The 15,593-nt window shown below is 48.7% G+C and overlaps 1 protein-coding gene across 1 annotated transcript in view; it reads right to left on the reverse strand.

Annotated features, from left to right (window-relative positions):
- Positions 1-15,277, reverse strand: part of Sh3bp5 (SH3 domain binding protein 5) — a 59,828-nt gene extending 44,551 nt beyond the window's left edge. The window contains exons 1-2 of the mRNA XM_055612434.1: positions 14,927-15,277; positions 13,196-13,258 (exon numbers count right to left, since the gene is read on the reverse strand). Coding sequence (XP_055468409.1) covers positions 13,196-13,258; positions 14,927-15,073 — 210 coding nt within the window. The 5' untranslated portion in view covers positions 15,074-15,277. The remainder of the gene's footprint in view (positions 1-13,195; positions 13,259-14,926) is intronic.
- Between the last annotated feature and the right edge of the window lie 316 nt (positions 15,278-15,593).

The raw sequence follows: 15,593 nt of genomic DNA on the forward strand, positions 1-15,593 counted from the left end.
CACACACACACACACACACACACACACACACACACACACACACACACGGAAAGCACTCCCAGCGATGTCTGAAGGAGAGAAGGTGAGTGTTCCCTGCACACTAACAGAGATGTTTGAAAGGCACTGAAGCCGAAGCTAAAGAAACACCTGATACAACAAATTTTAGTTAATTTAAATTCTAACTTTAACAACTGCACATGGCTAACAGCTGCTATCCCGACAGCACAGTCCTATTTCTAAAACCTTCACTCTTCATGACTGCATCATGCTCCTGGCATCTTTTGGCTGTTGTCACTGTCTGTTTTTCTCTCAGCCCGTGCTCCACAACCCTGTGATGAGGGGAGCTGGGATGGTCTCTGCCTTAATAATCGCACAGCAGAACTGGGTGTGGTGGACAGGCCTGTAATCCAAGCACTCAGGAAGGCAAAGGCGGGTGAGTTCGAGGCCAGCCCGGTCTACAAAGTAAGCTCAGGACAGCCAAGGATACACAGAGAAACCCTGTCTCAAAAAACCAAAAAAGAATCCTGATTGTGCCAGGGTACAGCAGTGCCCAGGAAGATAAGCCAGAAGGTCAAGTGAAGCATGAGGGCACAGGAGCCAGGAAGAGGTAGGCCAGGCAGGGGGAGCAAGCGTGAGCAGCAGAAGCTGGGGACAGCCCTGTCTAGTCCACAACACTCCTGGGTTCTGTCCTGTCCCATTCCATGTGTGAAGGCACCTGACAAGGACATCCTGCCTAGGAGGACCTCACAGCAGCGTGGAGACACGTGAACATTGGGTGTGCGCTTTCTAAAGATAAAATCATTATCTCACACGGTAGTGCAGTGGTCAAAATCAGAACATTAGTGCTGATCCATTGCTACTGATCTGATCTGGGGCTAGCTGCCTGCATCAGCTGTCTCACTGGGGAGGCTGAGGCAAGAGAAGTGTGAGCTGTAGGCCACACCAGATCACACTGAGAAAGAAAAAGAGGGAAAGGAAAAGGAGAAGAGCAGAAGAAAACCAGGAGTGAGGGGAGGGAAGGGAAGAATGAACAAGGCTTTACTCACGGTTCATATACCTACTTAATTCTTTTATCCTGTCCTTCCACCGCCCTTTGATCTCAGCCCTTCCGTCTCATCGTTCATGGCCTTGGATTGCTTCTAAGAGCATGGTACAGTAACTATGCAGAATGTCCCTCAGTTGGGAAATGGTTCCCTTTCTGTCATCAATGCCACAGGGATAGGGCTAAAGCCATTCGGAAGGATGTTCAGCACCCAAGGCGAGCGGCACAGCTTCACAGAGGAAGACACTCATGAGCCTTCGAAAGTGCCCAGCGCAAGGGCCAGTCAGGCGAGTCCCCGAGGAGGACTGGAGTGACAGCCACCCTATGAATGGGCCTGGGCCTGGGCACGCAGCTGCAGAGACTGACAGGCCTGTGCTTTGTCAAGCGCCAGCCACGCTCATGCTTGAGCCCACAGGATTCTTTAAGGAAGAGGCGGCAGAGCTGAACAAACCGCACAGCTTCCCTGAATTCAACCACAAGCAGACTGTTTCCTCATTTAAGCCCAAGGGTTTAACTGTTTCCACTTTGAGACCCGAGCTTAAAACAACAGATCTGGGTCATTAAATTTCAGGAGTACAAACTGATGTGCCCGTTAACCAGGCACTGGTTCAACCGCCAGCAAGCTGTTCCAAACTCCAGGTCCACTTCAGAAGCAGCTCGTATTCAGAAGTGGGACAACAGGGCGGGTCAGAGCCCAGCCTTGGGAGCTCTGGAGGTCATCTGGCGCTGCCTCCGCCCCACAGCGGGCATCCGCCCACCACAGCATTCCAGGCAAACTGGCTGTGTCACTTCTGCTGGCCTCGCACGGTCTCCCTCCTCACCGCAGCTACAGCATGGAAGGAAAGGAGAGCACAGAGCAAGACCTCACCTCGGGGTACAAAGGGGTCAGTGTCAAGAGTCCACCATCACCACTTTACAGGCACAGCAGAGGCAGCTGTCAAAGAGAACCAGGCGCGAGGGCAGAGGCCTCCCTCCTTCAACCCTACTTCTCAGGGCCTTTTGAAACCTGCATCAAGTACTGTTTCGACGAACTTTAGGTTTCGTCAGATCCCGTGGGACAAAACTAAAAATCTCATATATATGTATAGGTATATGTAAAGGCTGGGTGATATAGCTCGGTAGTAGAGTCTTGCCTTGAATGCATAAGGCCCTAGGCTCAATCCCCAGTACTTCGAAAAAATGAAAGCTTAAGTCTGTCATGGCACAGACAAAGTTCTTGGGTTTCCCAGTGTGTGTCAGGACTACCTGTGCTTGGTAATGTAGGAAGCACGTGGCTAGCCTAAAACTGAACTCCATGGCCACAGAATGAGAGTGGAAAAGGACTCCCATCAGTTAACTGTCATGCTCCCGTTTCACAGGTGGGGAAATCAAGTTGGTCTCCCATGAGGAGGAATGCCCGGTGTCATAGCAAAGCCTGGAGACCAGCTGCTAGGCCAGTGTTCTTTCCACTTCACCAGTCTCAACAGGCGACTCAGCGGCCTCCTCCATGCTGCCAACCACGTACCCCCAAACCATTAAAGCACATGAGCGCCACCTCAGATCTTGCATGTAAGTGCTGCCTCTACCTTCACAGGCTGTGTGACCTGGGAGGACAGAAGACTCTCTGTGTGCCGTTTCTCATCAGCATCCTCAAGGGCCATTAGGAGACCCTGATCACCCCCACAAACATTAAATACACACAGAGCTACAGGACGCTCTCACTCAATAGCTATTGTTACGTAGGTCAGTCGGTAAGAGACGGTAAGGGCAAGAGGTAGGCGGCAGGGGCTATGCCGAGTTCTATGAACAGCACCTCACCTCACCTAATCATTAACAAGCCCTTGACAGATAGTTCTTGCCTTCTGCATCGGAAAGAGAAGGAAATTAAAATTCGGAATAGCTAAAGAACTCAGGGCTAAAAGGATGCCTGGGGGTTAAGAGGTCCTGCTCCGAGGACCCTTGCTCTAGCTCTGCAGGATCCCGGCTCTCCTCCTGGCCTCTAAGTCACTCCTGTACACCTCCTCGCCAGACGCACACACTCACATGTAATTTAAAGTAAAAAGCAAAACGTGGTGACGCACACCTTGAATCCCAGTGCTTGGGAGGCGGAGGCAGATGGAACTCTGTGAGTTCAAAGCTACCCTGGTCTACATAAGTTCCAGACCAGCCAGGGAAATATAATAAGACCCTACATCAAAAAAGAAAGTAAATCAATCAAAACAAAACAAAATCCCTGCCCTGCTTCCCAGCTGCACAATGAAGGCAGCTCTCCAAACAGCCATGGAGTTTATTTCTCCTTGTTTCCCCCATAAAAACTCTCCTAGGCAGTTTTTGACTCCAAGTTTCACAGCATTAGAGTGTAGCTGCTTGAACACGTTCCCGCTGGGGAAGCAGACCCAGTTTCTAGCAGATGAACTCAACACCGGGATCTGATTTCACTAGGACCCAGCAGCCAGCAAGACAGAACACTGAGTCAGGGGTGGCCCAGCCCTTTGGAGGCCCCTCCAGCTCAGCAAGCAGAACTGCTGTCCCTTTAGCTCTAGATGACACTCTATTTTTTTTAAAACAGGCATTGGCCACAGCATAATTTAATAAATTGTATTTGTTTCTGTTGTATGTGTGTATGTGTGTGCACGCAAATGTCACGGAATGTGCGCAGAGGTCAGAGAACAACTTATAAAAGTCGCTTCTCTCCTGCCTGCTATGTGGGTCGTCCCAGGGATCCAACTCAAGCTGTCAGCTTGGCAGCAAGTTTGGTTACCTACTGAGCCATCTTGCAGGCTCAGACAGCGCAATCTGGAAGAAATGGCAAAGTGGCAACAAATCTCCTGTATCACATCTAGACTGTAGCACTGCTAAAATCTGCTCTTTCTCCTTTCTTGTGGCTGGCTCATCTCAGATTACTGTGGGTACTAACCAAAGTCCTTGTTTTGCCGACTGGTTAAACATTAAAGCACCTCTCAAAAACAAGGTGAAATGTGGCTGCTTGGGAGTCTGCCCCAACGGTGAAGCAGAGCCGCCATGTCTCTGTGACCACTATGAGCATGGGAGCATATAAACACGACTCAGAATTCTTCAGCACTGCTCCCCTTCAGAAGAATTTGACATTGGCTCTGTCTGTGCTTGGATCAAGAAAATACAGATGCACCACACTCAAAGTTCAAAGGATTAGACAGAAAAAAAAAAACAAAAAAAAAACCTGTAACATTTTCATGTGGTCATCTTGGGACCAGCACTCCGGGAGATAGTACACATCCTAAGAAAGTCAGAGAATCTGAGACCACCATATTGGAAAGGTGCTCGGCAATGCTTTAGTTTAGTTACTAGCTTACCTCCCTGCCAAGGGCCAGCAACCTGAGTGGATGTCGTCATACTCTGAGATGACGACAGTTCCAACCACTATCTGACTGCAATTGCTGGACACTCCTTAAGCAAGGACAGGCCAGCCCAGCCTGGCTTCTCCATGTCCTGACCCACAAACCACGGCCCAAATAAAATGGCTGCTCTCAACTCCAAAGGTGGCAGGTGTTCTTAGGCAGAAACAGTAACCATAAAAGCCAGTAGGGAAAAAAAAAAAAACAACACCCATTTCGTCCTTTCCCTCAAAACAACAAAACTCAAAAACCAAGGAACAGAGAGACATTCAACCTGTGGGCTTCAAATCTATCAAAACAATCTGAGCCCTCTGCCTGCTGGCATCAGAGGACAGGGTGAACAAGGTCAAGAGAACCCCATTCATCATGCTTTGGCTGAGTTTGATGCCAAACAATGAGAGCAGTCCCACAAAGTGGGTTTGGCCATAGTTACAATAAACAGCGGATGTTCCTTTCATTGTCTGCCTGCTAGCAGTTAATTTCAGTCGGTGCAAACATGAGTATCTCTGGATAATCCAGCAAAACAGAGCAAAGGAAAACTCAGACAAGAATAGAACAAATATTTTCCATCTTCCTTTAAGGAAATGAAAGGGGCTGATTCACCAAGCTCTCTAAGAGTTGCTTTGCAAATTTCTGTGACACTCTTGGTTAAAATCCATTTTGGGGGGCAGGGGAGCTCTCTATTCTTACTATTAGAAACATCCATGGGTAGAATGAGGAAGTCCAGAGAAGAGGGCTGAGGAAAGACATTTGGGATGCCTGCCAAAGAATGAGGTTGGAGAGATGTTTAATATACTTGGTCAAGACACACATGAACTATGTTAAATGTCCCCACAATAAATGCTGAGAAGGAAAAAAAAAAAAATCACAGCTCAGTGTTAAAAGGTCACAGTCCATGGGGACCAGAGTGTTCTGTCAATCTGATCATTCTTAAACCACAGAGACAATGCTGAGTCTGCCAACTGGCACAGCCTGACTTCTGAAGACCTCAGAGGCAGGGCTGGCAACCCTGGATAAACCTGGGGACACAGTCACGGCTGTACAAAGTCAGTTTGCACTACAACAGCCGGCACCTGTGACCTGACAATGTGTCCCAGCGGAGGACACCACCAGCTCTCAGCTGGGTGGCGGTGGCCCATGCCCTTAATCCAGGCAGAGGCAGGCAGATCTCTGTGAGTTCGAGGCCAACCTGGTCTGTAAACACGAGTCCAGGACAGCCAGGGCTACACAGAGAAACCTGTCTCAAAAATAAATAAATAAATGAATGAATGAATGAATAAATAAATAAATAAATAAATAAATAAAGGAGATGTTCAATTTTTTTTTTTTTCTGTCAATGGTTTCAATTTCTGGATTAGATGGGTAGGTCTATATTTTAGCCAAACGCCAGACTGTATCATTTGCTATTGTGGCTATAATGAATGAATTTGTGCAAGCCTTGAACTTTTATACAAGACTTGAGTTTACATGTGCCCATGAGTCTTTGTCCCTTTAGAAATGACTCAAATAAGCAGGGCATGGTGATGCACACCTGCTCCCCAGCTTTCGGGAAGCAGAGGCGAGGGGATCTTGAGTTCCGGGCCTGTCGGAGATAGTTTGAGACTTATCTCCAGAGGCCGTGTGGGGGTGGGGGCAGGGCAAACAAAACACCTATAATCCTAGCCTGTGCTGCATGAAATGTTTCCAAAATACAGAGATGGTGGAGAGTTCAATACTCAAATACAAGCAGCAATTAAGACGGACTATCTAAACAGCCTTACCATTTTCAATGTTTTCTATTGCTTTTCACCAACCACATAAATGAGGGCTTTTGGTTCCAGGGCATCCTAAAATGCCTTTAAGACATTCTTCATTCTCCCATGAATTACTACAATGAGAGTACAATGATTCAGTGATTCAGTGAGCAATCCTACTGCTCTAGTTTGCTTTCTGTTGCTCTAACACCACCATGACTACCTTCACAGGCTTGGCATCCCAATCAATCACCGATCAAGAAAATGCACCACAGGCTTGCCCACAGTCTGATGGAGGCGATTCCTCCAGACGGGTTCGCTCTTCCCACGTGACTCCAATTTGAGTCAGGTTGACAAAAACTAAGCCAGCACACCCAGCGCCAGTGGGGCTGAGTTACAATTAAGGCAGGAACTACCAATCCCAAGATTTTCCCAACAGTGTTTATGGTTCCTAAAATTCTTTCCATAGAAATTAATTTCTCTGGCATAGCAATCATCTGTTTATAATAGGTTTTGTTTCTTCCCCAGCCCCTTGCCTACTAGGCTAAAATGAAGCCACCGTAAATGGTTCAGAAAGGCACCAAGAAATGGAAAATAAAGCCACCAGCCTTCTCGGCCCTAGCCGCAACCATTGGTAATGCCCGAGTGCGCAGTCTTGTTTTTCCGAGCCATGCTTTTCAAACTACGTGATGACAGATCTGTTAAAATTCCATTGTGAACTGTTATTTCTACAGAACATTATAAAAATAAACACAAAGTAAAATGTCACAACAGTGTCAAACTAGTGAAAAAGGGACTACCCAAAGCCATCCTTGCTTGTGACAGGATCTTAGCAGAGGTCGCCTGCAACTGGATCTACAGCAAAGCATGACCCTGATGGTCCTGCCTCCTCCTCCCGGGCACTAGGGTTGAAGCCATACGCCACCACACCCACCCAGCTGTTTCTGTGACCCAGCACGAAGCCCTGCTGATCTCAGGACCGTAAAATTCACCTTGCCTGACCCTGGCCAGTACAAGCCCTCTCTCTGACCAAGGACATGGCAATACCTATGAGAAGACAACAGTGCACCACCAGACCCTGTGGCCAGCCTAGCCTAGATGGACAATTCACTGGGTTCTTCTCTTGCTCAGCATCGAGCAGGCCTCAGCCCTCCAAGCAGTCAGTAAGCCTCCACCCTGTTTGGCCCTCTAAGTAACCTCTCAGCCAGCATCTCCTCTCACTCCTCTGGTTACCTGAGGACTTGGACAAGAATCATCACCTCCCCACAGTCACAGATGAGCCTGGGCTTCAAGGTCATTAGACCTCCTATTTAACCAAAATCACCTGATGCTGAAGCCATGGTCTTTCCTCTCTCCACCTGCACCCTTCTCCATGGCTCTGGGGCTTTGTTAGCTCACGGCAAGGCTTCAGCACAGCTATTTTACAAACGAAGAAACAGAGGCTCACACCTCAAATGACCTGCTCAATGTCCTGTAGCCGGCATTTGCTACTTTGTGGATTCCTTTTTCTTCCACCCTTCTCTACCCTTTAACCTCCTAACACTAGTCACGAGAGAAAAAAAGGATAGGGGGAAAGGGGGCAGTGTTGTCATTGGACTACTTCCTGCTGATTAGGGGCACTGAGTTCCTTGGGAGCAAGTTTGATCTTCAGTGTCAGGATATCTAATTTCTTCTTCTTGTTTCTTTGCACCTGACTACCTGACAAACTGTATCCACTCACCAACCAGCCAACAACAATAACCCTGCCTCTTGGGGCCCTATCATTCATATATCCTGTAAAAAGACCCTAGAATTTCAAACGTCACACACTCACAGAAATTATCTGCAGCTGGCAAAATCATGTCCCTGCAAGAGCATGAGGCAAATCATAGTCAGCTGCTATGAAGCAGCCCCATATTCCCACACCTGGGATTAAAACGAAAACATTCTTACAGTATTTCAATGTTTTGTTTTGTTTTGAGAAACCAAAATTCCAAATTTCTCACAACAAGGTCCCACAGTCAGGGATCGGGGAACATGAGATTCAAAGCCAGTCACTGAACAGGTCGATTGCTCCTTTCTCACCTGATCCCAAAGATGGCTAACCTGAGGCAGGGGCAGCGCCATTATGCTGCAGGACACAGTGGCACAGACCTATACTCACGGCTACTCCAGAAGCCGAGGCAGGAGGACTGTAGGCTTAAGAGGCCTGGTTTGGCTACAGAGTGAACTTGAGACCTGCCTAGGCAACATAGTTTTGTGAAACCCTAAAATGAAATTAAAAAATAAAAATAAAAAAGAGGTTGGGATGTAGCTCAGTAGTAGAGCAACTGGCCTTGAGCCCTAAGCATCATGTATCATGTTCACACATACACACTCACTCACACTCTCTCACACACACAGACACACACAAAGCATGCCCAAGTGACAGGTCAGTATAGCAGGAAGCCCAGTGGAGGTGATGAGACCTGCTGTCTATACAACTAGCCAGTTGCTAACAGGCTCAGTAACAGGGGCAGGCTTCATTCTAATCCCCTAGTGTCAACTACGAGCAGGCCCAGAGGCATTACCTGTTTCTCTAGTTAAGTTCTTAGCTGTTCTCAAAGTCTCCCTCACAAACTTCGGGTCTCATCATATGCTCCACTTAGAAAAAAACAAAGAAAAAATAAAATAAAACACCTTTGACTATGACTAAGAAAGGCACCAGGTCCCATTTCACTGTATTTAGAAACGGGGCCTTTAAAACTAGTGACTTAAATGAGGCTATATGGATAGGGCCCGATACAAAGATGAGTGTACTCAGAAAAAAACTATAGACAGCTGTTTGCTTTCTTCCTGGTGAGAAGACACAGGCAGAAGCAGCCATGTGCAAGCTGGGAAGGGATCCCAGGCCTGGACTTCTGGCCTCATGCACTGTGAGAACATAGGCTTCTGTTGTTGACTCGAACAATAAAACAAAAGCGTTGACCTCCCTTCCTCACACACAGGCAACGTCTGTCATGCCAGCTCTCTTTCTCTGCCACTCTAGACTGCTCTTGAGCTTTTACTCCAGATGACCTGAGTTCTTTAGGCCTTGACTTTAATGGTCTCCATCCTGTCAGATCCTCAGGGGCTTCCCAAAATGCCTGTGCGGTTCTCTCTCAGAACCCCTCTCACCCCACCAGCTTCCACGCAAGGGATGGGAGGCTCCCTGACAGCAGACACTTGGTCTCCTGTTCTGTCAACCACCACAGCCCTGCTGTCTCAGACAGGACTCCAGTCTACCCCACTGGATTCACTTCATGTTCTTGTTGCACAAAAACCCTGGGGATGAGATGATATTCATCTCGACCAGATCTCACGTGGAGATCCCAGGTCAGGCTCTACCCAGCCCAGTGACCTGCCACCAGGCCTAGCATTTGGTACCCACTTCAAGAAGCATACAGTTATTGGCTACTTCCTCTCGGTCGCTCATCACTTCAAATGCTCTCTAGCACTTTCTTCAAAGCACCACGTTGTCGGACACAGGACCTTCCTGGCCTAGTGCCCATCATGCCCCAACACACACACCAGAAACTGGTAGGTGTGACAGCACTGCCCTTTAACATAGTTATTTTTCTTTTCTGACTTGTGCCAATAATCCATTAGGGACAGAAGTCAGGCTGTTTCTAATCTGGCCCCTCCTTCCTCACCTTCCCCTCCTATCCCTGAGTTCCCAAGCTCAAAGCATGGCTGTTATTTTTGTTGCTGTTTTTTGTTTTCTTAAATGAAATGTTTGCTTGCTCCGGGAGGAGGAAAAGACAGGTTCTGGGTGCAGGCCTTCTGTGAGGTGGGGGAACTCCAGTGATTTATTTTTCAAGCCATGTTTCGGGACTGATCATACTTCTGAGCACAGGCAGAGAAGAAAAACATTCACCAAGCCTCCCAGCCAAGGGAGGGTGGGAAAAGCCTGCTGTCAACTCCAGTATAAGATGCTGAATGACTAACTAGCAGGTGCCCATGGCCTACCCCTTCCGGCTCCTCAGTCCATTTCACAGCCCTAGAACAGCCTCCTTCAGAACGTGCAGGAAAAAATGCTGAAAACTAGGTTTTACAAAGGTATTTTATACATATGTGTGTATATATACGCACATACATATTTATAAACAAATATGTGTGTGTATAGATGTACACTTGAAGGCATGGAATACTGAAAATCTTGGCTCTAATTACATTTAGAAATTTTGTATCTAATCCATTTTCACAAATGTTTGAAAAGAGAGGGCACAGAAAGCAAGATGGCTCCGCAGGTAAAGGTGCTTGCCATTAAGCCCAATGGCCCGAGTTCTGACCCCAGAACTCATCACATGAGCGAGGGAGGGAATCAAGCCTACTGAGCTGTCCTCCTACATTCGTCAGGGAGCACCCTTCCTCTGAGCTACACTGCCAGCCCCCAAGTTAATTATTTTGTTATAGTGACTCCCTGTTGAATTCATGCCACTGTGAATACTCTGGGTTAAACAAAACACATTACAATTAATTTCCCCTATGTCTTCTGTAATCTTTAATGTAGCAACTAGGGAGTTGTAAGATTGCTTCTGTGGCTTATGAATACTTCTCTGAGTCCGTCCTGGTTGTAACAACACTAGGTGACGGCCACCCAGAAACAGCCAGGCTACCCTAGGCAAACCCTCCGGCTCACACTACTTCACTACACACGGAATTAACTAAAGCATGAGCGGCTGGGCACACCCGTGAGAGATTTTATTTTTCCTAAATGATATCATGTAAAGTAGGAAGACCCACTTTTTAATGCAGATCTCTTGAGGTGGGAGGGTCCACCTTTAATGTGGGCCACTGGCAAAGGACATGGAGGAAAGAAGCTTGCTCTCTTTGCCTGCTTGCTCTCACTCTCCTGAGCAAGTCCATTCCTTCGGCGGTGTTTGCGCCTACTTCTTCAGGATTCCAGCTTATGCTGAAGACCAGCTGAGACACCCAGCTCTGGGGACTCAGAAACTAAAGGATTCTTGGCCTGCCATCGGTCAACAGCCGTTGTTGCCAAGGCTGGACTACAGCCTTTAAGCCATTCATTTTTATATTTTAAAAAAACCTTTTTATATACAAAAGACTTCATTCCATAATCTCTGCTCCTCTGGAGAAGCCTGACTAATACACTAGGGTTCCAAATGTGCCCTAGAGCCTAACAGGAAACAGCTGTCCAGTGGCTTCCTGTGACACACCAAATCTGTGGAATTCGGAAAGTGGGGTTAAACAGAGTTTAACAAATGAACCAACTAACCCCCAGAGGCAGGTGCCATGGAGACTGAGCTATAGGGTTAAGGACTAGGTTGTTTATTACCCAGAATGGTGACCTATTGTGGTTAAGACAGCAAAAAGGGACAGACAAACCAGGCTTAATTATCTCTCTCAGAAACCCAAACACAGAGCCAGACCATTCCCCTTTCCATCTCTAGCTTTCTGCCTCAATGATTCCTAGTTACTTTTCTTTCTTTCCTTCGTTTCTTCTTTCCTTCCATGAGACAGGATCATGTGCTTCAAAAGCTTGCTTATGGCTGTGTGACCTTCACCTCCTGATCCTCCTGCCTCTGCCTCCCAGGTGCTGGGGTTGCAGGGTCTACAGTGTCCCTAGTCAGCTGTTCTGGATTTCTGCGCACCCACAAGTCCATGGCAGAATGCTAGCACAGCATGCATGGGCTCAGGGCTTCGTCCCTACACTGCAAACATAAACAAGCCAAAATTTTTGCTCAAAACCAGAACCAAATTATTTTCAACTTGTCTACATACATTTGGGACGCACAAATGAAAGCGTTTGAAATAGCTGGGTACAGCAGCGCAAACCTGTAACCGCAGACCTAGAGATGAATCCAGAGTTCAGAACCATCCTCCGCTACATACCGAATTCTGAAGTCAGTCAAAATACACAAGAATGTTTAAAACGAACAAAAACAGTTCAGTGGGCAACTCATGGCTTCCATAGCCAACTGCACAGCTCTGGGCTGTTGTGATTGGACCACATGAAACCGTAGGGGAAACCTTTGGTTTGTGTTAATGCCCTCTAAAAAGGGTAGAGATTGTTTGTTGTTTGTTTAATGCATTAGAAAATTGAGGCTCTGAAGAGTTCAATTGCCCAACGTCAACAGTGCTCCAATACATCAGAATGGGAGGTAGCAACAGATCAGCCTTCACACAGCCCTGAGAAACTTCAGTGCATACTGCCACAGTGGGATCTGTGATCTCCCAGGCTACATGCTATCAGAAAACAGGCTGCCTGTAAATTTCTGCAAAGTATTTTCCTACCCCACATTCTCACTCTAGGAGACCTGATGTTCTTTCTCTGCTTTTTCCTCTCAGCTTGCTCTTTCTACGGAACAAACAGGTTCTTGCCACAGCTCCGCGCACTACCTCAGGCCTGACAGTCACTCACAGAGGTAGGCTCCCTTTGGCTAGTAACTCTACCACTACTAGAAATTGGTAGCTTCGCAGAACCCCAACTTGTTTACAGGAAGGTTGGAACATTCTCAAATTCAAATCAAGATCTTATCTCCCAAGAGTTTCCCAGCAGGAAAACCCTTCCCGGCACAAACAGCTTTTTGTTACCATTAAAGATAATTATATTCTACACAAGCAGATGATAAAGAAATGAGCAGGGAAGTGGAAGCAGGAGTGAGTTATTAGGATGGGAATGTAAAATATCTGGCTTAAATCTGAGGAAACCTAAACAGTTCAACCATGAATGGAAGGAGCTAGCCTAAATAATACATTGGAGCAATGTAAACTCATTCATTCTACTCTAGTAAATAGAGTTCAGCTAAATCTCAAGTCTTCTGGCTTTTCAACAGATACAGGGATATCTGGACCCTAAGCATTGTCTACTCTGCTCTGCCCTTGATTTTGGCCCCAGTGGAACCGCCATAATGAAAAACAACACATGAAATTGGATCCACATGCCTCAGCCGGCAGCCTGGGCTGTCAGGCCCATGCACGCTGTGGCTCCGCATCCACGCAGGGGCCTCCCGGGGTCACCCTCCGGCTCTTAAAACAAAACAAAGCAGCCCAGTGTCAAAGGTGACCACCACTCTTCCACCCAAGAACAGGCCACGGCTCTGTACCTCGAGTTCAGTCTCCCGTCTGTTGATATCATCCGTGGACTGATTCAGCTTTTCCAGTTCCCCCTAATGAAGAGAGAGAGAGAGAGATGTGAGGCGCACGCCTCTTGCTTCTAGCGTAACTCAGCCTACAACTGGAAAATCATCCCTGAATGATGAAAGGCACTGCACTCTTAAAACAGTGGAGGCTTGGCTAAAAGACAAACTTCTGGCATTTTTAAAACCTTCTGTCAACCGTGTCCTTTCTGAGGACGTCTTTAAGGTCCTACAGATTTATCTTTCCCTGAAAGGTCATTCCATACCACTCCAACCCCCAACCCCGGGTGAACTCACCTGTTACAAGCAGTAACAGTCAAAACAACTTTAGAAAACTTTTCAAGAAAATCAGTACAGGAAAATAAGGCCAAGCCAAATCACAAAGCCAGTACAGTCAGGCCAAAGACAGACTTGTAGCATTAACTCATCAGTGGGTATTTCGTATAAAGACATGAATTTTTCCCCCTAACTGCTCACCCTGCCTAACGGGTGTTGGCGGTTAACTAGCGTTAATTCTACTCACGCTTTTAAACATTTGCAATCTAACATTTTGTAAGAAGTAGCCAACATGAAGCCAGCTCATCTTTACTTTGTGAAATAAGGGTCTGGCTAACAAAATTCCATGCCAAACCCACAAGATTCCATAGTCCAAACCCATAGTCTGAGTTAACAGAATGGCTAATGAGGTTTTCTCACCGATCTTTAGAGTGATAATTTGACAAAAAAAAATTAAGACATAACCAGTGAATTAAAAGCAAGCTTTTTAAAAGAAAATCTGCGCACTAAAACTAATTACGGACCCAAAAATTGCAAAGCATGCTTAACAGCAATTTTTAAAACTGATTTATGGAAAGGGCACACAAATGGGTCATGGAAAGGAATTCGCTGTGCTTTAAGCTTGGGGGTGAAGAGGTTAAGCTGTCACTCTTGGATCTCGCTTGGAAATTGTTTTTTAACATGTCTCCTGGAAATGGAGGTACAGAGAGCCAGGGTTCCTCTGCCTTCTCTGCCTCTCCGCGTCAGCTTTGCGCATCGGCTGTCCCTGGATGGTGCTCACACCGACCTCACAAGCAAACGCAGGGTCTTAACCAGTGTCAGGCCAAGTGCAACACTGTGCCAGCGATGGCAATGACGCCTTCTGGGTGTTGACAATGAACCAAAAGAGGAAGACGGCCGAAGCCAGGCACCTCGGCCAGGTGAGGGCTCGCGCGGCGCCTCGTACCAGTGCAGCCCACGCCGCAGGGGCAGGTGACAACCATCTGTCACCGCTAGCCCCACCACCGTGTCTGTGTCCACCAGCTGGGGTACCGTTGCTCAGAAGCCCGGGGGCTGTGCAGTGCTCCGGGCGCGAAGAGCCGCGCCAAGGTACCCCGACTCCTCTCGGGGGCCCCCGCCCCCTTTTTCCTTTGTTGCAATCAGCCTGAACCGCTGGTCGCGTCGCAGGGACCCTCCGGTTGGGCCGAGGGTCTGCAGAGATCCTCGCAATAATTAGGCCGCGTCCACGCGGGCACCGCAGTCTCCCCCGGGGGGGAGAACGGGAAATAGGGTGTCCCAACCTTCGGTGCAGCTCCTGGACTTAAGCAGCCTCCACCCCGCGACCGCGAACACTCAGGGCTGCACGGCGTGTATCCGCGTGGACGCCGACTCCCGCGGCAGCCCCGGCGGGGTGGGGCTGCGGGCTCCCCTCCGGCGTCCTACCTGGATCCGGGGGTCCACCTCTTCCTCCTCCTCCAGGCCCTGCTCCATCCTCTCTTCTTCCTCCTCCCCTTTCTCCTCCACTTCCCGGGCGGGCGCCTGGAGCTCCGCGGGCTCCTCGGAGCGGCTCCGCTTCAGCGTGGTGTCCATGCGGGCAGCAGACCGTTCCGCAGCGGGGTCGCAGGGCGCGCGGTGGGCTCGGAGCGCGCGGAGGGCCGCCTCGCCGCGGTCGGGTAGCTCTGGGCGCGCGGCGCTGCCGCCCCGCTGCGCCGCGGGCGGGTGCGGAGCGGCGGAGGAAGTGGGCGCGGCCGCCCCCTGGCTGCCGCGCCGCGCAGCGCACCGCGCCCGCTCGCCCAGGCCGCCCGGTAGCCTGCTGGTCACCAGACGCTCTGTCACAAAAGCCCAGTGCCCTGGAGTCCCTGCCCTGACCACTAGGAGAGGCGCCGCCCAGTGGCTCGCCAGCCCGCGCGTGGGCCGTCTGCCTTAAGCTAGCTTCCTCCTGCCTCCAGCCAAGCCAATCAAGGCACGAAAGGAAAGTTCGGTGATTTCCTTTCTCCGAAGCTACCGGTGGAGACCTGGGTAGGACTGTGTCTGGGGCAAGCCTTGGGAATGGCATCTACTTGGTTTCCCCGAAAAGGGAACTCTACGGTGATCTCATTTGTACAGCAGG

This window comes from Psammomys obesus, unplaced genomic scaffold, assembly GCF_907164565.1.
Source record: "Psammomys obesus unplaced genomic scaffold, mPsaObe1.curated_primary_1811, whole genome shotgun sequence".
In the NCBI taxonomy this organism is placed as follows: Eukaryota; Metazoa; Chordata; class Mammalia; order Rodentia; family Muridae; genus Psammomys; species Psammomys obesus.